We start from the raw sequence: 24,019 nt of genomic DNA, 5'->3' as shown, positions 1-24,019 counted from the left end.
AAATCCACCGAGCTGCTGATCCACAAGCTGCCCTTCCAGCACCTGGTGAGAGAAATCGCTCAGGACTTCAAGACCAACCTCTGCTTTCAGAGCTCCGCTGTGTTGCTCTGCAGGAGGCCAGCGAGGCTGACCTGGTCGGCAGCTGCGGATCAGCAGCTCGGTGGATTTCTGGTAGTGGTGGATCTCTCTCAGCGCCTTAGTGACAGGCCTGTAACGGTGAGGCTTCTTCACACCGCCGGTAGCCAGAGCACTCTTCCGGCTTTGGCTTTGGATTACGGGTGGTCGCTTGGTTCTGGTCATATTAAGTTATATGCTGTGAAACTGCCGGCCACTTTGTTACATCGTCATTAAATTCACTATCCGGTACAACATACGGATCCACTGAACCAACTGCTACACATCGATCACAATAAAACTGCTTTATCTCGAGGGTTTAAAGCCTCGTAATAAGCTTTCATTCTCTCTATTTTCTTTCACAACGCGCCAGCCGCGTAGTAATCCATGATGGAGACGGGAGGCAGAGTCATATCTATCAAAGTACCTACGTTTCCTGAAAGCAACATCATGTGACGACTGATTGCTCTGCTGTCACAAGTCCACGCCCCTCTCAATCGAAGCCACGCCCTCCCATGCCAGAATGGGCCAAAAGTTTGAAACTGAAAAAAATAAGATCTGAAAGTGAAAAAAGATCTGAAGGTGAAAAAAAATATAAATGAAAATAAATTATTTGATCAAAATAATTACAGAGCTGAATCAAAAATATATTAAACTGAAAATATATATCTTACACTTATTTTTATTTGAGAGAGTGGCGACATGATGAGTAAAAAAATGGTCATGTGACTCATGGTGCCCATCTTGGGTTCAAAATAGCGTTTGCTGTTAATCTGTCTGCATGGAAATCCAGCTATTTTATTTATTTATTTGCTGAAAATGATGGGTTGCGGTGCATTTGGAGGCACAAATAGACACAGCAAGGGCTTCAAGATGTACAGATTCCCTTCAGATCTGAACAGAAGAAAAATTTGGGAAAATAAAGTCAGCGGGATAGAATGTGGGATGGAAGTGACTTCATCATCAAAGCTCTGAGAGGTAATTTATTGTTCCGTCCCATGTACAGCAAAACTCCACCTAAACCATCATTGTATAAACCAGATATTCACAGTCACCGGACCAAAAAAGTCCCAAAGTTTTGTATTGTTTTCCATGTAATAAGCACCGTATATAACGGTTTTTTGCTCACATCGGATAAAATGTCCCTTCTGATCGCAATGTATGTTCCATTAAAAACCCTGAGCAGTCTGGACTCCAATGAAGCTGTAGAAACATATCAAGGATGATCAGGGAAACAGGGTGCACCTGAACTCAATTTTGAGCTTCATGGCAAAGGCTGTGAATACGTTTGTCATAAATTAAAAAAAACTTGTTTCATATTGTCATTATGGGGTATTGTGTGTAGAATTTTGATGGGAAAAAAGAATGTCATCCACTTTGTAACATGGCTGTAACATAAATGTGGAAAAACTGAAGTGCTGTGAATATTTCTGGATGCACCGTATACTGCTTCATTGGGGGGGGTGGAGCACGGAGAAGCATTTTATTGACACTTTCTCAGAAGAAACATGAGAGACTGATGCCTAGATTTGTTTTGTTTTATGGTATGAAATCCACTCCATCCACAGAGCTGTCACTGTCAACTGACAAAGGCGCATAATGGTCGCTTTCTAAAATCACAGCCACAGAATCCTACAGCTGATTCATACTTGTCATGGGTGTCATGGTGGCTTTCTTTGCCCATCTCCTCAGTTTTTGAGAACTGCCTACGTCAGACAAATTTATCATACACTACCATACTGTTTGACAGATGTTAATGAAGCCCAAGACATGGTCATTGACCTTGAACTGTTCGGCAGGATATTTAATAATACTTTTTAATGATTATAAAATTCAAGAACAAACATTGAATTTTCAGTTTCAAAATGTATTTTTTTAATCTTTTTTTATTTTGAGATTACAAAACTTTTGGCCTGGATTTGGCGCCATAGCCTTCCACCCAGACTTCGGGTGGCGATCGGACCTCCCCCAAACGGCATTCGATTGCATTCTTATTATTCTTAATGCATTCTGACAGCATTCTGAGTACTTGTACTGTAATCCAACGACAGTTGAACTGCATTCGTAAGCATATGTACAGGATGTGCACGAATCAGTCGAGGTGGAATCCCGCCACATTCTAAGTAGTCGAACGGCATTCGTACATGGCTGTATGAACATCTGTCCCTCCTGACTGCTCCTCAAAGTTTGGCTCTTTTTTTTTTTCTTAATTTTTGCTGATTCAGCTTCATTCCTGTTCATTCATGTTAAGTGTGATGGAGCCCTTAAGGTTTCATGCACCTTCCTCAGATTTGAATGAAATCCTTTTTTTACGCAGACAGTGCTGTATGTTTACTAACTGGTTTCAGCTGTATTAACTCTTTTCAAGCCATCACATTGTGCACTGTGTCACAGAGGGTAGTTGTGGAGTAACTCACAAAAGGGTTCAAAGAGCTGAACCTGAATATAATCATTATGTGACGGTTACTCAATTTAAGAAAAAAGTACCTTCAGCTGCTCCCTTGTTTGCACTCGGGGTCACCACAGCAAATCCAAGGTGGCTCTGCATGTTGAATTGGCACAGGTTTTACGCCGGATGCCCATCCTGACGCAACTCCACATTACATGGAGAAATGTGACATGGAGAAATGTGGCAGGGGTGGGATTGAACCCGGAACCTTCTGAACTGAAACCAAGCGCATTAACCACTTGGCCACCACCCCCAGTTACTCCATATACCAGCTGTTAAAAAAGACTTAATTCAAATCTGATGTGGGCACACTGAGATAAGTGATGAATTTTACTTAAGTGCAACCTGTACTCTTGTGTCTTCGTTATACTACATTAATTTTCAAGTGTTATTATTTTTTGACTTGCTTATAGGAATCATACAAAAACCAGGTGTGGCTGATTAGGGTGCAGAGCAGGGTTTTGCAGTTGTGTATCCATAGACCTTCCACAAAAACAAATTTCAAGTAAATGTGAGATGTTACATGAAACCGTCTCATATAACTCCACCTGAAAAAAATCAGCAGCTAAATTCCTGCTCTGCTGTTCATCACAATTCAAAGGTGTTGGTGGAACAAGAACCAACATTTTCACTAAGTTTGGAAAAATAAGATCCTTTAACAGACCCTGTATTGTATTGTATATTTTAAACATTGTCTGGTTCCTGTAAGTTTTGAGTCAAACTTGAAATATTTCTATTCTGATCACACTGAAACATTTTACAAAACGGAACACAGACATGCACACACATGCAGTGCTTTGGTAGAGGTGATAACTGTCTTTTTTGTGTTTTGATGACTTCCTACGTGTGTGTGTGTGTGTGTGTGTGTGTGTGTGTGTGTGTGTGTGTGTGTGTGTGTGTGTGTGTGTGGTGTGTGTGTGTGTGTGTGTGTGTGTGTGGTGTGTGTGTGTGTGTGTGTGTGTGTGTGGTTCAGTATGTGGAGTATCTGCAGCTGCATTGTCAGAAGATGAGTCTGGAAATGACGCTGTGTGGGGAGGGTGTCGTCCCCACCGTCACCTCCTCTCACCCCGGAGGTGTGCTGACTTCAGTTTTGTGATGGTGAAGGAGACGTCCTCTCAGGTCCTGAAGGTCAGTACACAGTGTGTCAGTGATTTTGTGTGTGTTTGTTTTGTTTGTTTGTTTTTTTCCAGTGTTTGCAGTATTTCTACTGTTGTGACTGTCTCTTTGTCACACCGCAATAAACATAGGTGTGTGGTGTGTGTGTGTGTGTGTGTTTGAAAGATGGACTTAATGTGCTGAAAGGTTTTGCAGGGTCAGTGTATATGTTAGCTACACAAGAATGACAGTATATATAAATCTACTTGTTCAGCCTGTACAGAGGTGGTGGTACTTAGAGCAATTCAGGATGTGCTCAGACAAAGCACTTCATATTTCGCCCGAGTATGTTGGACCCCTGAAGTCCAGTTTGTTTGACTATTGTGAGTGCTGTGTTTGGCACCACTTGCAGAGGTGGTTTGGGGTGCAGTCGAGTTGGACTCAGGTGACGTCTGCATGAAGTGTGATATCAGACAAAGCCAGAGCACAGAAACTCAAATGTCACATCTCTGATATGACTGTTCTATTAACACCAGGGGCAGATCCGCTATGAACATCCATGAAAGGTAAAAAAAAAAATGGACCAAAAAAATACTTACTGAATGCTGCTTCTGAACCCTCTATTCAGCAGCAAGTGACGCAGCTAGATACCAGACCAGGTTCACTTTTTTAGCCACAGACATTTCAAATGTTGTTACTTGTCATTATAACATCACAGCATCACTTTCAAGATTGTACAATACAAGTTCAAATTAATAAAAAAAAAAAACAGTTTATAAGTGATCTTTTCTCTGTGGTGTATTTTGTGGTAAAATATGTGCCAAAATGCAGGAAATGGTACCTGAAAATTAAAAAATTTCTGGCAGGGCACTCCTTCCCCCTTACTCACACCTTACTCGCTCACAAATCCACGCCCCCCTCTTTACAAAATCCTGGATCTGCCCCTGTGTAACATTTACTATAAATATTATTATTGTTCTTTGGATAATACAATTGATTCCCAACTGTGGCCTTTCTGTGTGGAGCTCGCATGTTCTCACCATGTCTGTGTGGGTTCCCTCCGGGTGCTTCCTCCCACATCCAATGACATGCAGGTTAGGTGAACTGGAAACTTTAAATTGTCCGTAGGTGTGTCTGCAGGTGTGAATGTGTTTGTCTGTCTGTATGTGACAGACTGGCTTCCTGTCCAGGGTGTACCCCGCCTCACACCCAGGTCAACCCCCCATGACCCTTAATTGGAGCAAGCAGCTGAAGATGAGTGAGGGAGTGAGTGGATAATGCAATCTTCAATTCATTCAGCAACATTTAGGTTAAAAAGGGGTCTTTTTTCTTAAGCTATTGATGAATGTGAATCGTGGTCAGTAAGCAAAGCCACAAAATATTTTCTCATCTGCTGCCTCCATAAAACTCTTGTCATGCATACAATATGATTGATTGACTAATCCCTTATTGCACAGTTTATTTGGATGGGGCAGTTTTTCTACAACCCCAATTCCAATGAAGTTGGGACGTTGTGTGAAATGTAAATAAAACAGAATACAATGATTTGCAAATCCTCTTCAAGATATTTAATGTTCAAATTGATAAACCTTTTTGTTTTTATGTAAATATTTGCTCATTTTCAATCAATCAATCAATCAATCAATTTTATTTATATAGCGCCAAATCACAACAAACAGTTGCCCCAAGGCGCTTTATATTGTAAGGCAAAGCCATACAATAATTACGTAAATGGTCAAAACGACCCCCTGTGAGCAAGCACTTGGCGACAGTGGGAAGGAAAGACTCCCTTTTAACAGGAAGAAACCTCCAGCAGAACCAGGCTCAGGGAGGGGCAGTCTTCTGCTGGGACTGGTTGGGGCTGAGGGAGAGAACCAGGAAAAAGACATGCTGTGGAGGGGAGCAGAGATCAGTCACTAATGATTAAATGCAGAGTGGTGCATACAGAGCAAAAAGAGAAAGAACACTCAGTGCATTATGGGAACCCCCCAGCAGTCTAAGTCTATAGCAGCATAACTAAGGGATGGTTCAGGGTCACCTGATCCAGCCCTAATTATAAGCTTTAGTAAAAAGAAAAGTTTTAAGCCTAATCTTAAAAGTAGAGAGGGTGTCTGTCTCCCTGATCCGAATTGGGAGCTGGTTCCACAGGAGAGGAGCCTGAAAGCTGAAGGCTCTGCCTCCCATTCTACTCTTACAAACCCTAGGAACTACAAGTAAGCCTGCAGTCTGAGAGCGAAGCGCTCTATTGGGGTGATATGGTACTATGAGGTCCCTAAGATAAGATGGGACCTGATTATTCAAAACCTTATAAGTAAGAAGAAGAATTTTAAATTCTATTCTAGAATTAACAGGAAGCCAATGAAGAGAGGCCAATATGGGTGAGATATGCTCTCTCCTTCTAGTCCCCGTTAGTACTCTAGCTGCAGCATTTTGAATTAACTGAAGGCTTTTCAGGGAACTTTTAGGACAACCTGATAATAATAAATTACAATAGTCCAGCCTAGAGGAAATAAATGCATGAATTAGTTTTTCAGCATCACTCTGAGACAAGACCTTTCTAATTTTAGAGCTATTGCGTAAATGCAAAAAAGCAGTCCTACATATTTGTTTAATATGCACTTTGAATGACATATCCTGATCAAAAGTGACTCCAAGATTTCTGACAGTATTACTAGAGGTCAGGGTAATGCCATCCAGAGTAAGGATCTGGTTAGACACCATGTTTCTAAGATTTGTGGGGCCAAGTACAATAACTTCAGTTTTATCTGAGTTTAAAAGCAGGAAATTAGAGGTCATCCATGTCTTTATGTCTGTAAGACAATCCTGCAGTTTAGCTAATTGGTGTGTGTCCTCTGGCTTCAAGGATAGATAAAGCTGGGTATCATCTGCGTAACAATGAAAATTTAAGCAATGCCGTCTAATAATACTGCCTAAGGGAAGCATGTATAAAGTGAATAAAATTGGTCCTAGCACAGAACCCTGTGGAACTCCATAATTAACCTTAGTCTGTGAAGAAAATTCCCCATTTACATGAACAAATTGTAATCTATTAGATAAATATGATTCAAACCACCGCAGCGCAGTGCCTTTAATACCTATGGCATGCTCTAATCTCTGTAATAAAATTTTATGGTCAACAGTATCAAAAACAGCACTGAGGTCTAACAGAACAAGCACAGAGATGAGTCCACTGTCTGAGGCCATAAGAAGATCATCTGTAACCTTCACTAATGCTGTTTCTGTACTACGATGAATTCTAAAACCTGACTGAAACTCTTCAAATAGACCATTCCTCTGCAGATGATCAGTTAGCTGTTTTACAACTACCCTTTCAAGAATTTTTGAGAGAAAAGGAAGGTTGGAGATTGGCCTATAATTAGCTAAGATAGCTGGGTCAAGTGATGGCTTTTTAAGTAATGGTTTAATTACTGCCACCTTAAAAGCCTGTGGTACATAGCCAACTAATAAAGATAGATTGATCATATTTAAGATCGAAGCATTAATTAATGGTAGGGCTTCCTTGAGCAGCCTGGTAGGAATGGGGTCTAATAGACATGTTGATGGTTTGGAGGAAGTAACTGGTTATGAATAATTTTTTTCTCTAATAGTTAAAATTTTATTAGCAAAGAAAGTCATGAAGTCATTACTAGTTAAAGTTAAAGGAATACTCGGCTCAATAGAGCTCTGACTCTTTGTCAGCCTGGCTACAGTGCTGAAAAGAAACCTGGGGTTGTTCTTATTTTCTTCAATTAGTGATGAGTAGTAAGATGTCCTAGCTTTACGGAGGGCTTTTTTATAGAGCAACAGACTCTTTTTCCAGGCTAAGTGAAGATCTTCTAAATTAGTGAGACACCATTTCCTCTCCAACTTACGGGTTATCTGCTTTAAGCTGCGAGTTTGTGAGTTATACCACGGAGTCAGGCACTTCTGATTTAAAGCTCTCTTTTTCAGAGGAGCTACAGCATCTAAAGTTGTCTTCAATGAGGATGTAAAACTTGACGAGATACTCTATCTCACTTACAGAGTTTAGGTAGCTACTCTGCACTGTGTTGGTATATGGCATTAGAGAACATAAAGAAGGAATCATATCCTTAAACCTAGTTACAGTGCTTTCTGAAAGACTTCTAGTGTAATGAAACTTATTCCCCACTGCTGGGTAGTCCCATCAGAGTAAATGTAAATGTTATTAAGAAATGATCAGACAGAAGGGAGTTTTCAGGGAATACTGTTAAGTCTTCAATTTCCATACCATAAGTCAGAACAAGATCTAAGATATGATTAAAGTGGTGGGTGGACTCATTTACATTTTGAGCAAAGCCAATTGAGTCTAATAATAGATTAAATGCAGTGTTGAGGCTGTCATTCTCAGCATCTGTGTGGATGTTAAAATTGCCCACTATAATTATCTTATCTGAGCTAAGCACTAAGTCAGACAAAAGTTCTGAAAATTCACAGAGAAACTCACAGTAATGACTAGGAGGACGATAGATAACAACAAATAAAACTGTTTTTTGGGACTTCCAATTTGGATGGACAAGACTAAGAGTCAAGCTTTCAAATGAATTAAAGCTCTGTCTGGGTTTTTGATTAATTAATAAGCTGGAATGAAAGATTGCTGCTAATCCTCCGCCTCGGCCCGTGCTACGAGCGTTCTGGCAGTTAGTGTGACTCGGGGGTGTTGACTCATTTAAACTAACATATTCATCCTGCTGTAACCAGGTTTTTGTAAGGCAGAATAAATCAATATGTTGATCAATTATTATATCATTTACTAACAGGGACTTAGAAGAGAGAGACCTAATGTTTAATAGACCACATTTAACTGTTTTAGTCTGTGGTGCAGTTGAAGGTGCTATATTATTTTTTCTTTTTGAATTTTTATGCTTAAATAGATTTTTGCTGGTTATTGGTGGTCTGGGAGCAGGCACCGTCTCTACGGGGATGGGGTAATGAGGGGATGGCAGGGGGAGAGAAGCTGCAGAGAGGTGTGTAAGACTACAACTCTGCTTCCTGGTCCTAACCCTGGATAGTCACGGTTTGGAGGATTTAAGAAAATTGGCCAGATTTCTAGAAATGAGAGCTGCTCCATCCAAAGCGGGATGGATGCCGTCTCTCCTAACAAGACCAGGTTTTCCCCAGAAGCTTTGCCAATTATCCATTTTGAAATGGATGCCTGCAATACATTTCAAAAAAGCTGTGACAGGGGCAACAATGCTCAAAGAACACCTGTTTTGAACATTCCACAGGTGAACAGGTTAATTGGAAACAGGTGAGTATCATGATTGGGTGTAAAAGGAGCATCCCCAAAAGTCTCAGGAGTTCACAAGCAAAGATGGGGCAAGGATCACCACTTTGTGAAAACTGCATGAAAAAAATAGTCCAACAGATTAAGAACAATGTTTCTCAATGTTCAATTGCAAGGAATTTAGGGATTCCATCAACTACAGTCCATAATATAATCAGAAGATTCAGAGAATCTGGAGATCTTTCTACACGTAAGCAGCAAGGACGAAAACCAACATTGAATGCCCGTGACCTTCGATCCCTCAGGCGGCACTGCATTAAAAACCGACATCATTGTGTAAAGGATCTTACCGCATGGACTCAGGAACACTTCAGAAAACCATTGTCAGTTAACACAGTTCGTCGCTACATCTACAAGTGCAAGTTAAAACTCTACCGTGCAAAGCGAAAGCCATACATCAACAACATCCAGAAATGCCGCCACCTTCTCTGGGCCCGAGCTCATTTGAAATGGACAGATGCAAAGTGGAAAAGTGTGCTGTAGTCTGATGATTCCACATTTCAAATTGTTTTTGGAAATCATGGATGTCGTGTTCTCTGGACAAAAGAGGAAAAAGACCATCCAGATTGTTACCAGCTCAAAGTTCAAAAGCCAGCATCTATGATAATACGGGGGTGTGTTAGTGCCCATGGCATGGGCAACTTACACATCTGTGATGGCACCATCAGTGCTGAAAGGTACATCCATGTTTTGGAGCAACACATGCTGCTATCCAAGCAACGTCTTTTTCAGCGACGTCCCTGCTTATTTCAGCAAGACAATGCCAAGCCACATTCTGCATGTGTTACAACAGCGTGGCTTCGTAGTAAAAGAGTGCAGGTACTAGACTGGCCTGCCTGCAGTCCGGACGTGTCGCCCATTGAAAATGTCTGGCGCATTATGAAGCGCAAAATACGACAACGGAGACCCCGGACTGTTGAACAACTGAAGTCGTACATCAAGCAAGAATGGGAAAGAATTCCACCTACAAAGCTTCAATAATTAGTGTCCTCAGTTCCCAAATGCTTATTGAGTGTTGTTAGAAGGAAAGGTGATGTAACACAGTGGTAAACATACCACTGTCCCAGCTTTTTTGAAATATGTTGCAGACATCCATTTCAAAATGAGCAAATATTTGCACAAAAACAATAAAGTTTATCAGTTTGAACATTAAATATCTTGTCTTTGTGGTGTATTCAATTGAATATAGGTTGAAAAGGATTTGCAAATCATTGCATTCTGTTTTTATTTACATTTTACACAATGTCCCAACTTCATTGGAATTGGGGTTGTATTTAGAAGGTGGGCTCATGTGAGAGGTTTTCTGCTGAGGAAATGTGTACGTGCACATTCACTAACCAGGGTGAGGTGGATGATCTGTGTATAACTGCATTCTATGACTATCCTTCAGTGTCTGTTAAAATGTGATGTGATGGTGACAGTCTAATCCACTCTCTCAAGTGACATTGATGCTTTTTGTCCTCCAGCTTCAGAACAGCTCAGTGGTACCGGTGGGTTTCAGAGTTCTTCTGGCGAGTCTGTCTCCGTCGGGTCCTCAGCATGGAGCTGACACGCTGCTCTTCATTCAGGGCACTTACACAGATGTGCACACCCAGCCTACTGTGGGTAAGGTCCGATTAACAAACACCAGCAGCTCCATGTATCAGCTACAGATGTGCATATCAGAGTATGAACAAGCCACTGATGACCAACTAATAACAAACCTGCTCACTGTCATCATGAACAGCCGGTCACTGTGCAGAATTCACATGAAGTACAAAATATTGTTTTATTTATTTTTCATTTGACAATTGGTGACAATATTTACATAAATCACACAAAAACAAAAGGTGTACTTTACCTGAACAAACCCAGACACATCCCACTTATTGGAATGAATATACAACCCCTGGCAATAATTATGGAATCACCGGCCTTGGAGGATGTTCATTCAGTTGTTTAATATTGTAGAAAAAAAGCAGATCACAGACATGACACAAAACTAAAGTCATTTCAAATGGCAACTTTCTGGCTTTAAGAAACACTATAAGAAATCAGGAAAAAAAATTGTGGCAGTCAGTAACGGTTACTTTTTTAGACCAAGCAGAGGGAAAAAAATATGGACTCACTCAATTCTGAGGAATAAATTATGGAATCACCCTGTAAATTTTCATCCCCAAAACTAACACCTGCATCAAATCAGATCTGCTCATTAGTCTGCATCTAAAAAGGAGTGATCACACCTTGGAGAGCTGTTGCACCAAGTGGACTGACATGAATCATAGTTTCAACACGAGAGATGTCAATTGAAACAAAGGAGAGGATTATCAAACTCTTAAAAGAAGGTAAATCATCACGCAATGTTGCAAAAGATGTTGGTTGTTCACAGTCAGCTGTGTCTAAACTCTGGACCAAATACAAACAACACGGGAAGGTTGTTAAGGCAAACATACTGGTAGACCAAGGAAGACATCAAAGCGTCAAGACAGAAAACTTAAAGCAATATGTCTCAAAAATCGAAAATGCACAACAAAACAAATGAGGAACAAATGGGAGGAAACTGGAGTCAACGTCTGTGACCGAACTGTAAGAAACCACCTAAAGGAAATGGGATTTACATACAGAAAAGCTAAACGAAAGGCATCATTAACACCTAAACAGAAAAAAACAAGGTTACAATGGGCTAAGGAAAAGCAATTGTGGACTGTGGATGACTGGATCAAAGTCATATTCAGTGATGAATCTTGAATCTGCATTGGGCAAGGTGATGATGCTGGAACTTTTGTTTGGTGCCGTTCCAATGAGATTTATAAAGATGACTGCCTGAAGAGAACATGTAAATTTCCACAGTCATTGATGATATGGGGCTGCATGTCAGGTAAAGGCACTGAGGAGATGGCTGTCATTACATCATCAATAAATGCACACGTTTACATTGATATTTTGGACACTTTACTTATCCCATCAATTGAAAGGATGTTTGGGGATGATGAAATCATTTTTCAAGATGATAATGCATCTTGCCATAGAGCGAAACTGTGAAACATTACTTGCTAAAAGACACATGGCCTGCAAATAGTCCGGATCTTAATCCAATTGAAAATCTTTGGTGGAAGTTGAAGAAAATGGTCCATGACAAGGCTCCAACCTGCAAAGCTGATCTGGCAACAGCAATCAGAGAAAGTTGGAGCCAGATTGATGAAGAGTACTGTTTGTCACTCATTAAGTCCATGCCTCAGAGACTGCAAGCTGTTATAAAAGCCAGAGGTGGTGCAGCAAAATACTAGTGATGTGTTGGAGCGTTCTTTTGTTTTTCATGATTCCATAATTTTTTCCTCAGAATTGAGTGATTCCATATTTTTTTCCTTCGGCTTGGTCTAAAAAAGTAACCGTTACTGACTGCCACAATTATTTTTCCTGATTTCTTATAGTGTTTCTTAAAGCCAGAAAGTTGCCATTTGAAATGACTTCAGTTTTGTGTCATGTCTGTGATCTGCTTTTTTTCTACAAAATTTAACAACTGAATGAACATCCTCCGAGGCCGGTGATTCCATAATTTTTTGCCAGAGGTTGTATAAAAGAACAACTGCAGATTGGGCATGTGTAGAAAATGAATGAATAACTGCAGATTATTCTGTTAGAAGATATTCACATGGCCTAAAACAGCAGCTTCACTGGTCCTCACCTGTATCTATCACAACCCAAATTTTCAAAGCTGATTATGTTGTAGTTTTGACAGAGTAACTTCTGGACATTTTGTGGACTGACTGACTGAATAAATAACTCCACAAATGTTGTATTTGCCCTGCTAAAAAGTAAGTTCTTTTGGCGGCTCCCTTGTTTGCACTCAGGGTCGCCACAGCAAATCTGAGGTGGATCTACATGTTGAATTGGCACACGTTTTACGCCGGATGCCCTTCCTGATGCAACTCCACATTACATGGAGAAATGTGACAGGGGTGGGATTTGAACCGAAAATCTTCCGCACAGACACCAAGTGCACTAACCACTTGGTGGCCACCCCTAAATTTGTCCTGGTAATCACATAGAAAAAAAAAATCAAATGAAAGTACTTTAAATGATAAATTAACATAATTTCAATATCTGTGTGGTCTGGACATTGAAAGGTGATTTGTTTGCAGTAAGTAAAGCCGGGTCAGATGCAGGATGTCCTAAAACACAGCATTCAGCCTGCAGACAACCAAGAGATTGAAAGAAAGCTTGAAATTAACAGCATGATGGAACACTAAGAGAAAGACATTTGTCTCATAACTGAGAAAACAGCATTTATTTGTGTCCTTTACAGGAACTCAGAACTATAATGGACTGAGTGTGTTCAGTGTGGTGCCAGCAGAGGGCAGCATTGCTCCAGGACAGAGCCAGGACGTCACTGTCACCTTTCAGCCCGACCACCCGTCTGTTCATTATTCTGACAGGCTGACCGTCGAGCTCATGAATAAGGTCAGCAGAATGCAGTGTGTCCTGTATCTGACACGCCGTCGCACCTTCTCCCAGAATATCTTCATTCATTTGGCTGTCCGTTTGCTGAGATCATGGTTCTCCTTGCTGTTTTGGGGAGGCGGTACTGGACCAGTGGTTGGCCTGTGCATTGCTGACCTGAGTGAGCTGTAACTGTGTTATTGGTGTCTTTCAGAGCGTAGTGTGTGTGGTGGATGTCAAAGGTGCCGCATCCTCACAGAACATGTATCTCTGCGGAGGAGACCGGCTGACAGTGCCCGTTGAATCACTCCTCCCTCCACTGATCACCAGTGAACCTCAGCTCACAGGTGTGACTCCATCTGTCTCTCCGACTATCCAAATACTTTTGGCCAAACTCCTGCTGCTGCTGTGGTCCAAAATGACGCTTGCACAGTGGAGGCAGAGCCGACCAATTTTTAGGGGGGGCTGTTTGGTCTGCGACACTGGATCCAGATTCTGGATCAAGTTTCACTTTATATAGGCTTTGAGGGATTACATCAAAACTACTTCACGCATTCGCACCAAATTTGCGTCACAGATAGATATTAGGGCATGAAAGACTCCATTGAATTTTGGAGGTGATCTAAATCCGGATTGATGGATGTCAGAAATCTCTGATTGCTCTTGTTTACAGGTATTTTTCCAAAGTGTTCCATTACTTATGCAACCCATCAGCTTGGCTGCTATATTTTTAATTTATTTTAAAATTGTAGAGATTTGATTCAGTTTGAGTTTAAGGAAGATAAATTTAGATATTTTTATTTTTATTTTTTGTTTTGTTTTTTTTTGTTTGTTTGTTTGTTTTTTTTGTATTTGATGTGACATAAACCAATTAAAATGTTTTGGAGAGCACTATACTATTAAAATCTTCCCCTAATCACCAGCTCTTCAGAGCTACAATATATGAATCAGTGTCCTAATGAAAGTAGGATCGTCTTCATTAGGTGCATAAAGGAGAGTTCATATGCCATCAATGAATCCATTAACCAGCGTATATCTTCCCTCTTTATTTTTATTCGCGGGTGTTTGTTTGAAGTTAAATGTCTGTACATAAGTACGGATACTCCCATTTTTCTTCATGTTTCCTGATATGAAGAGTAATAAACTTTATCTGGCCACATCTTCTTTAACTTTTTGTGTTCCACATCAGATTAATGAGTTTCGTGTAGTGTATGTGTTAAACATAGACTGAATATACAGGCGTTGACACGTACAGATGTAAAATTTCAGGTTGTACTGATGCAGAAAAAGATTAGCTGAAAAATATTTTTCAATTTTGATATTTTGTTGCAGTTTTGAACACACTTTTACCTCTGAGCCAACACATGACAGAACTTTTGTTTCCTGCCTGTGTGTGACAGATTCGAGGGACACGTCCTGCACACCAGTGCTGTTGATGCTGCGGGCAGGTTACAGTTCTGGGTCAATCACACCTGCTGTAAGGCAGCTGCAGGTGGGCTGCATCAACTCTACGCAGTCCACACAGAAGGTACTGTGCACATGCACACTGTCCCACATCAACAGCAGTACATCCCGTTGGTTTACTCACACACTGAGTCACTCACTGCTGCGCACTGTGGTGCACATCTAATACATTTTCCAGTGGTTAATACCATAGATTAGAATCCCTTTATTTTTCATAGCACAGTTGTACAATTAAACTGTGTGCCTTTCCTTAGTAGTGCATAGATTAAATAAATAAAATATCAATTCAGCGCCTCAACAATGAATAAATATATAATTGTGAATATAAATGAATAAATTAAATGAAAATACATTTAAATGGCTGCATATTGCATGACCAGCTGTGAGGATAATATTGCACAGTTAATAATGGTCATTTATTAATGTTTAAAAGAAATAGGTGGTTTGACTGCACCTTGGATAAAAAGTGTGCAGAGTCCTTGGTTATGTTTGTGGCCCGATGTATGCATCAGACCCTGTAAATGTCAATCAGCGAAGGCCGCTGTGCACTCGTGAGTATCTGTGCTGATTGAATCACTCTCTGTAGTACTTTGTGTGGACCCCAGTGCAGCTGGTGTACCACATTAAGATGCCACATGTCAGTATACTTTGAAGTGAGCAGTGGTGGAAGGACAGCAGCAGCGGCTCGGACAGGTTTGCTCTTCTCAGTGCCCTCAGGTGGTGGAGCCGCTCCTGTTGTGGTTGTGTTGACAGTCTGTGTGTGGTCCCGGGAGACACGCATGTTGAGGAACATGAAGGTTGACACTCACAAAATTTTGTCAACTTAAATTAGAACAGTCAGAGAAACATTGTAAAATAATGTTGTTTTGCTGTACTTACAGTATACTGTATATGAAAGATTCAGTAAGGGCCCGGTCACAAGGCACATGACAATCGCCGAACAAGGAAAAAAGTCACAAAGTCACAAATCGTCAACAAAATTGAACGAATGAGCCGGCACTTCTCCCATCACCGAAAAGCCTGCGAGTCCAAACCGAAACTAACAAAAGGAAAATAAAGCGAACAGCAACTTTGACGCATTAAACAAAATCAAAATGAAACATTCATAATAGCGCAACTTGACAGCAGGTATCAGACTGAGCGCCAGCCTGTGATCATGTCTGCAGCCAGTCTGTGCTCTCCACAGCACCTGCAGCTGCAACCTGATTGTCTTGACAACAGGTTTGTCTTCACTACAACAACATGTGCACACACATGCACATTGCAGCCAGAGACGACTGGAACGTGCAAATAGTTAAAGTAAGATGAGAAAACAGTCTTGCTGCTATTGTTTCTGCATGAAAATGTTGGTTTTTGTCCCACACATGGACGAGTCATGTTCAGCTCGTCTGAACTTTAGTTATTGATCCGTTCAGATATCTTCAATGATCGTGCAAGACGTCAGACTTGGGAGGTTGGAAAAACTTGGACAATGGTCAAACAAAATGCTGACGATACAGGAACTACACAAATGATGAGGAACCCTCAAGACAGAAAGCAAAACAGAATATGGATGAATTGAGGTTTTCGTCAGGATTCATTCACGTTTTTCAACACTTTGAAAATTCTGAAGAAGCGCCAGCTGCAGGAACGAAGTTGGACGACGGTTAAACGATGTCTCCAAGTCAACGTAAGTCCAGATTTCTTGTTTCGTTTCAGCTTCGGTGTCCTTCATTAGTGCTGTGTGACCAGGGCTTAATGTGGTTTAGCTTTTGCAAGAAAGGATGGACATGGCTGTCATGAATACTTATTATGGGTAGTGTATAAGAGTGGACGAAGGGGCACACAGGGGTGCATTGCCAGTCAAAGGTTTAGATGCACGTTCCCAGAATGAGAAAGTGTGTCTAAACCTTTGATTGTCAGTGTTGGAGATGCAACCTAAAAGAAAATTGCAGACTGTCCAAAGGTGGCAGAGGATAGCGTAACTAGACAACATCCAACGGTGTATGTAAGATAACTTAAGAGATGAAGTAGAGGAAGAGAGTGAGATTTGAACCAAGGATCTGATGGTGATGGTGAAGGAGGAAAACTGTTGTGTGAAATTCAGGGAGGGGGGGGGCACTGGACAGCGATGTAGTGATGCTGGACAACTGGACAACTGCTGTAGATCTGGTGATGGAGAGTCATCTAGCAATGCACTGGGTGTGACATCTGGAAGACAGAGGAAGAAGCAGGAGGAAATACAGGAAAGGATGACGAGAAGAATTTAGATAGCTGGAGAGATGATCACCCGGCCTCGGAGAATGTTCATTCAGTTGTTTAATTTGTAGAAAAAAAGCAGATCACAGACATGACACAAAACTAAAGTCATTTCAAATGGCAACTTTCTGGCTTTAAGAAATACTATAAGAAATCAGGGGAAAAAAATTATGGCAGTCAGTAACGGTTACTTTTTTGACCAAGCAGAGGGAAAAAAATATGGACTCACTCAATTCTGAGGAATAAATTATGGAATCACCCTGTAATTTTCATCCCCAAAACTAACACCTGCATCAAATCAGATCTGCTCGTTAGTCTGCATCTAAAAAGGAGTGATCACACCTTGGAGAGCTGTTGCACCAAGTGGACTGACATGAATCATGGCTCCAACACAAGAGATGTCAATTGAAACAAAGGAGAGGATTATCAAACTCTTAAAAGAGGGTAAATCATCATGCAATGTTGCAAAAGATGTTGGTTGTTCACAGTCAGCTGTGTCTAAACTCTGGACCAAATACAAACAACATGGGAAGGTTGTTAAAGGCAAACATACTGGTAGACCAGGAAGACATCAAAGCGTCAAGACAGAAAATTTAAAGCAATATGTCTCAAAAATCGAAAATGCACAACAAAACAAATGAGGAACGAATGGGAGGAAACTGGAGTCAACGTCTGTGACCGAACTGTAAGAAACCGCCTAAAGGAAATGGGATTTACATACAGAAAAGCTAAACGAAAGCCATCATTACACCTAAACAGAAAAACAAGGTTACAATGGCCTAAGGAAAAGCAATCGTGGACTGTGGATGACTGGATGAAAGTCATATTCAGTGATGAATCTCGAATCTGCATTGGGCAAGGTGATGATGCTGGAACTTTTGTTCGGTGCCATTCCAATGAGATTTATAAAGATGACTGCCTGAAGAGAACATGTAAATTTCCACAGTCATTGATGATATGGGCTGCATGTCAGGTAAAGGCACTGGGAGATGGCTGTCATTACATCATCAATAAATGCACAAGTTTACGTTGATATTTTGGACATTTTTCTTATCCCATCATTTGAAAGGATGTTTGGGGATGATGAAATCATTTTTCAAGATGATAATCCATCTTGCCATAGAGCAAAAACTGTGAAAACATTCCTTGCAAAAAGACACATAGGGTCAATGTCATGGCCTGCAAATAGTCCGGATCTTAATCCAATTGAAAATCTTTGGTGGAAGTTGAAGAAAATGGTCCATGACAAGGCTCCAACCTGCAAAGCTGATCTGGCAACAGCAGTCAGAGAAAGTTGGAGCCAGATAGATGAAGAGTACTGTTTGTCACTCATTAAGTCCATGCCTCAGAGACTGCAAGCTGTTATAAATGCCAGAGGTGGTGCAACAAAATACTAGTAATGTGTTGGAGCGTTCTTTTGTTTTTCATGATTCCATAATTTTTTCCTCAGAATTGAGTGATTCCATATTTTTTTCCCTCTGCTTGGTCTAAAAAAGTATCCGTTACTGACTGCCACAATTTTTTTTTCCTGATTTCTTATAGTGTTTCTTAAAGCCAGAAAGTTGCCATTTGAAATGACTTTAGTTTTGTGTCATGTCTGTGATCTGCTTTTTTTCTACAAATTAAACAACTGAATGAACATCCTCTGAGGCCGGTGATTGCAATTAATTTTTGCCAGGGGTTGTAGAAAGGATACAAGGAGATGTGGTGTAATGGCCCAGTCACACGGCATATGACGATTCCTGAACGAAGGGAAAAAGTAAAAAAGTCACAAATCATTGACAAAAGGTGGACGAACAAACTTTATCACTGAATAGCCTATGAATCAAGAGCACAAAAGGGACCAAAGAGGACCAAAATGAAAACCGAAGCTAACATTCATCTGGATGCTTTAAACGAAATGCGCCTGGAGCCACAGCTGGAGCAGTGTGTGTCTGCATCTCTGCGTTCCAGGACTCTGCGCTGGGATGCAGCTCATAGCGCCTGAGTCCTGAGAAACTGCAATATATTGCATATATATTGATTTACAACAGAAAAACTGTCAAAAGGGGGAATAAATATAAGTGTAAAGATGAATATGGAATAGCCCTGTTGTGTCTGATGATGTGTCGGGCATTCATGCTGGGATTTATGGTCGAAAATATTAAAAGGTACAAGGAGTTTTATCGGCAACGCATTAGCAGAGCCGATAAAACAGATATTTTCAACTGTAATATACCAGCATGAACATCCGACACATCATCAGACACAAGGGGGTTATTCCCATTCTAATCCAATTCTATCGTTTGCACGGTTTATTTTTCTGTAGGTAATTTGGTCAGTGAGGGTAGGCTTACCATGAAGCAGCGAGCCGTCTCTCCAACAGCGGTCAGGGCGTGTAGTAATCCATCAAATGTGAAAATCCATCAAATGTGAAACGGTAGCTCTGTTTCAGAATCCACATCAATACTTTCGTATGGTAACTTAAATTCACCTGTGCACGGAGTACAGGAATGACATTCAACAGTAATGATATCTCCTTGTCAGAACACCGGTCAGGGTGCGGAGTAATACATCTTTGGCCAGCGGTCTAATATTTTGTTCTATTCCACAGATATTATACGCCTGATTATGTCACACGATTAACCAATCAGATTGTGGAAAAATGTAATTGGATTAGAATTTAATATATCAGAGCAGTAAACTGATCAGTCCGTGTGAACGCGCATTGACTCCCCATGTGCGGTTATTCCACGAGCTGCCACTGATCCACATTGTGAATTCTGCCTTCCAGAACAGCTCTTTATATAATCATCTGAATCATCTACCTGTTGCCACATGTACATATTGGCTGGATTGTCATTCCTACACTCATATTGTTATATTTAATAAAAAATAATAAGCGCACGCAGGAGCTGCTGCTGCCGCTGCCGCTGCTGCTGCCGCTGCCCGCTGCCGCTGCTGCTGCCGCTGCTGCTGCCGCTGCCGCTGCTGCTGCCGCTGCCGCTGCTTTCAAGCACCGTCAGAAATTACACAACATTTTTGTTGTTTCAAATTCAGCAGTTGCTTGTGGCAAAATAATTCATTGTGTCAACACAAAAGATTAATTCTGGCCCATATAAGGTGCCTGAGCCCAGTGAAGCACTCGTTCAGTTTAAAAGTCCTGATAAAGCGTCAGCTGCAAGAATGACGTTGCATGAACGTTAAACAATGCCAACGAAAGTCAATGAAAGTTCAGATTTCTCATTTTGTTTGGGCTTCATTTCCCTTTGTTAAGTGCCGTGTGACCGGGCTTCAAGGTGAAAAGAGAAGTGGCAAAGGTTAAGGAATAATGAGCTTAACATGAAGTTAAACACTAACAAAGGAGTAAAGGACTTGTATCGATTGGCCATACAAATGGACCGAGCTGGAAAGGATGTGCAGTAGGTTGAGCTGATAAAGGATGGAGATGGAAATGTGGTGACAAGCGAGGAGAGTGTGTTGAGAAAGTGGAGGGAATATTTTGAGAAAGCTGTTGAAAAAAGAAAATCAGAGAGAGAGAGAGGGAGAAGGCTGGAAGATATGGAGAGAGCAAATCAGGCAGTGCAAGGGATGAGAAAGGATAAAGTGAGGGCAACTGTTAGCTGGGATTGCTACATCTATCACAATTGCAGTTTTCTTGTCCTCGTCAACCAACACTATATCTGGTTGGTTGGCCAGCAGCTGCTTGTTTGTCTGGAATTTGAAGTCCCACAGGTCCTTAGCCATGTCGTTCTCAATCACCTTCAGCGGTGTCCATCGGAATCTTCCGAGGCATCTTTCAATCGCAAAGTGCAGCAAATGTCTCGTTGCTGTGCGAATGAGTGCTGTGCGAATGAGTACTGGATAGAACTTAATGAGAACATTCAGACATCTGCAGACACAGGAAACATCAAAGGAATGTGTAGTGGCATTAAGAAGCCCCCCCCCCCCCCCCCCCAAAAAGTCAGCCACTGGTGAAGTAATCATAGAAAAACAGATAAAGAGATGGGTGGAAAATTCGCTGACCTCTAATCTAGTGAAAATACTGTGGCACTATCAGCCATTGATGCAATCAAGTGCCTACAACCAGGGATGAGCTTGATATGGATCCCACCACTGAGGAGCTCAGAAAGGTTATTGGCAGCTTCGCCCCAGGCCAGGCCCCTGGTTGGGATCAACAGTGGCTTGTAAAAGTATTCAGCCCCTTGGTATTTCATGCATTTTAATTTGTGTATGGCATTTCAAATACAAAAAGTAAATCAGGTTTCTCAATATAAAAAATTCTAAAATAATCTTCCTTAGACTCAATCTGAAAGTAAATCTCTCAGTTGAATTTCTTAAAATATGCCTCTCAGAAAGGAAACTATCTGGCATCATTCATGTGACTGAATATTGATGGCCCACCTCTTGAATTCTTAAATGACCATGCCTTGGAGTTATTTTTTAAAAAATGTAGAAAAATTAAATGCACTCAACAAGGCTTCAACCTTGGTAACTGAGGCAAATATGCCTCAGGCATTGGTACTTACCACTAAATACATCTTTTTGTATTAAAATTAATAATAAAATAAATTTGTTGTCATGATATATGCCAATTGACCCATTGTCAACAAAATTGTCCCATTATGTTTCTACAAAATTTTCTTATCGGCTTCTTTTCCCTTTCCAGCAACTGGCTATAGAAGGTCTGTCTCACTGATCAGACATCAACACGATCACTGACTTAGTAATGCAATATGTTTCACTGGGACTCTCAGCAATACCTTGTTGTTGTCTTTTCAACCATCCCATTGTTTGGATGCTGGAATGTATGTTTGTTGAGCTGCAACATTTCTATCACTGAATGTTGTGTCAAAGTTGTGTTGTAGTTTTTGTGTTCTTAGTATGATGAAAGCACATGATCACCCCATTCAGTCTGGTCTGCTTGAGGTTTCATTCCACAAACAAAACACTGAAAGAGTTTTTCCTTATCACTGTTAAGGGGAAGTGATGGTCTAGTGGTTACGTTGTTGGGCTTGAGTCCAAAAGATCATGGGTTCAAATCCCCGCCTGACTGGAAAATCACTAAGGGCCCTTGGGCAAGGCCTTTAATCCCCTATTGCTCCCGGTGTGTAGTGAGCACCTTGTATGGCAGCACCATAAAAGTGCTTTGATGTAGCTGGAAAAGAACTATATAAATGCAGTCCATTTACTGTTGTCAGTGCACTTGCTCATATTATCCTGACGTGACTCATGTACAGCACCTTGTGGTGACTTTTGTTATGATTTGGTTTACATTGAAGTGAATCGAACTTCAACAAGTTAGTGTTTTGCAGAAAGCTCATTGTTTAGTAAACCCGAAGCCCAGTACCAGTCCTGATGTTTTCACTCTTTGAAAACATCAGGATGGAAGCATGCTTCTTCTGAAGAAGTGCAGTAACAGCACAAGTCTGCTGTAGGAAATGGTTAATTATACCTGACAGTCCAGTCAACATAACAACAGCTGAACACAAACCGTCCCATACCTGGACAGGAAGACAAGAAGTTTTTGTCCTTATTTGTCCTGTTTTTTGTTTGTTTGTTTGTTTGTTTTTTGTCCAGGGTGGTGAGTTTCACTGGGGTGATGTGGAGTCCCTGCAGCAGCACGGCTTCAGAGTGGAGCCCACCAAAGGCTCCGTGGGTGTGGGCCTCAGATGCACCATCACCATCACCTGGACTCCGCACGCTGGATACAAGTGGACAACACATTATTTATACAAAGAATTAAATCTGGTATGTCTCCCTGTGGCTCTTTGTAAGGTTGATCTGATCAGAAACAGTTCTTTACATCAGAGTGCATGATGCCTCCACAAAAAGCTTTACATCAGCTAACATCTCTTTGTTGATGTATTATCAATTTAAAATTAAAGATCATAATTTTAAAAAGTAAAAAATGCTTCAAGGGCAGCACGGTGGATTGGTGGTCAGCACTGTTGCCTCACATCGAGAAGGTTATAGGTTTGATTCCCACCTGTGGCCTTTCTGTGTGGAGTTTACTGTATTTTAATAGTTTTTGCAGTGCGCACACTGATTACATTACATTGCATGGAACAAATACGTTTGGTAGAAAAAGTCCTGCAATATGACCAACTTCACACACTATGTCAGAAAAAGACGCTCAAATGACCCACAATTCATGGAGGAAAAATTATATGTACCGTTGGTTTCAAGGTTGACGACTGTATAAGAAGTGGAGCCTGTTAAGGGATAATTAATCCAGAAAACCACTGTTCCTGTAGTAAATTGCATTAAGACGCGACCGAGAACTTAAAGGGTCACACGCATACCGATGTCATTGCGTGGCCACAGAGTTGGAGAAGCATAAATCAGGATTTAGGATTTAAGGTACCACTCCGAAGCAGACTTAGAAAAAAGAGTGACTCGACCAAAATGTAATCTTTTTAATGCACATAATGCCTGGCACTTATTTAAGGGCAGCTGTTTATTTTTTCAGACAAAGGTAAGCCTTGGTGCTGGGGATTCCCCGTAGCTCGTTGGTGCCTCCTAGCCAGTGGTGGGCACAGTTTCACTCATCCACTAACCACTAACTATCGAAGCTACTTTTTTGTTAGAGGATTAGCTTTTCAGATAACTTCAAAACCATCATCGGACCAGTTATCTTCCAATAAATTTAGTTCCGATAACTTTAGAGCGCTAACATTTTTTTTTACATAGTAACATTTATAAACCCTGTTGGCTCCTGTCTGCTATATATTTTTGCAGCAGTGAGGCAGCTGAGAGGAGCTGAGCTCAACTCTACCCCAGCAGAAGGGGCTTGGCCGCCAGGCCTGCTACAAAAAAAAACAAAAAAACAAAATCATTACCAGTGGTGGGCATTGTTCAGCTAATACGATAACTGATAATTGTCTAAGCTAATGTTTTTGTAATGGATTAGCCTTTCAGATAAGTTTTGAACCATCATCTGAACCAATTATGTT

The 24,019-nt window shown here is 41.0% G+C and overlaps 1 protein-coding gene across 1 annotated transcript in view; it reads left to right on the top strand.

The window, feature by feature from the left end:
• The window catches only part of cfap74 (cilia and flagella associated protein 74), a 434,220-nt gene that overhangs the window by 359,361 nt on the left and 50,840 nt on the right, over nucleotides 1-24,019 (top strand). The window contains 7 exon segments of the mRNA XM_034171458.1: nucleotides 3,537-3,639; nucleotides 3,642-3,691; nucleotides 10,430-10,568; nucleotides 13,249-13,403; nucleotides 13,597-13,729; nucleotides 14,783-14,910; nucleotides 22,644-22,814. Coding sequence (XP_034027349.1) covers nucleotides 3,537-3,639; nucleotides 3,642-3,691; nucleotides 10,430-10,568; nucleotides 13,249-13,403; nucleotides 13,597-13,729; nucleotides 14,783-14,910; nucleotides 22,644-22,814 — 879 coding nt within the window.

This window comes from Thalassophryne amazonica, chromosome 6, assembly GCF_902500255.1.
Source record: "Thalassophryne amazonica chromosome 6, fThaAma1.1, whole genome shotgun sequence".
NCBI classification, from domain to species: domain Eukaryota; kingdom Metazoa; phylum Chordata; class Actinopteri; order Batrachoidiformes; family Batrachoididae; genus Thalassophryne; species Thalassophryne amazonica.
Note: the sequence above shows the minus strand (reverse complement) of the source record. Positions and strands in the feature narration are given on the sequence as shown.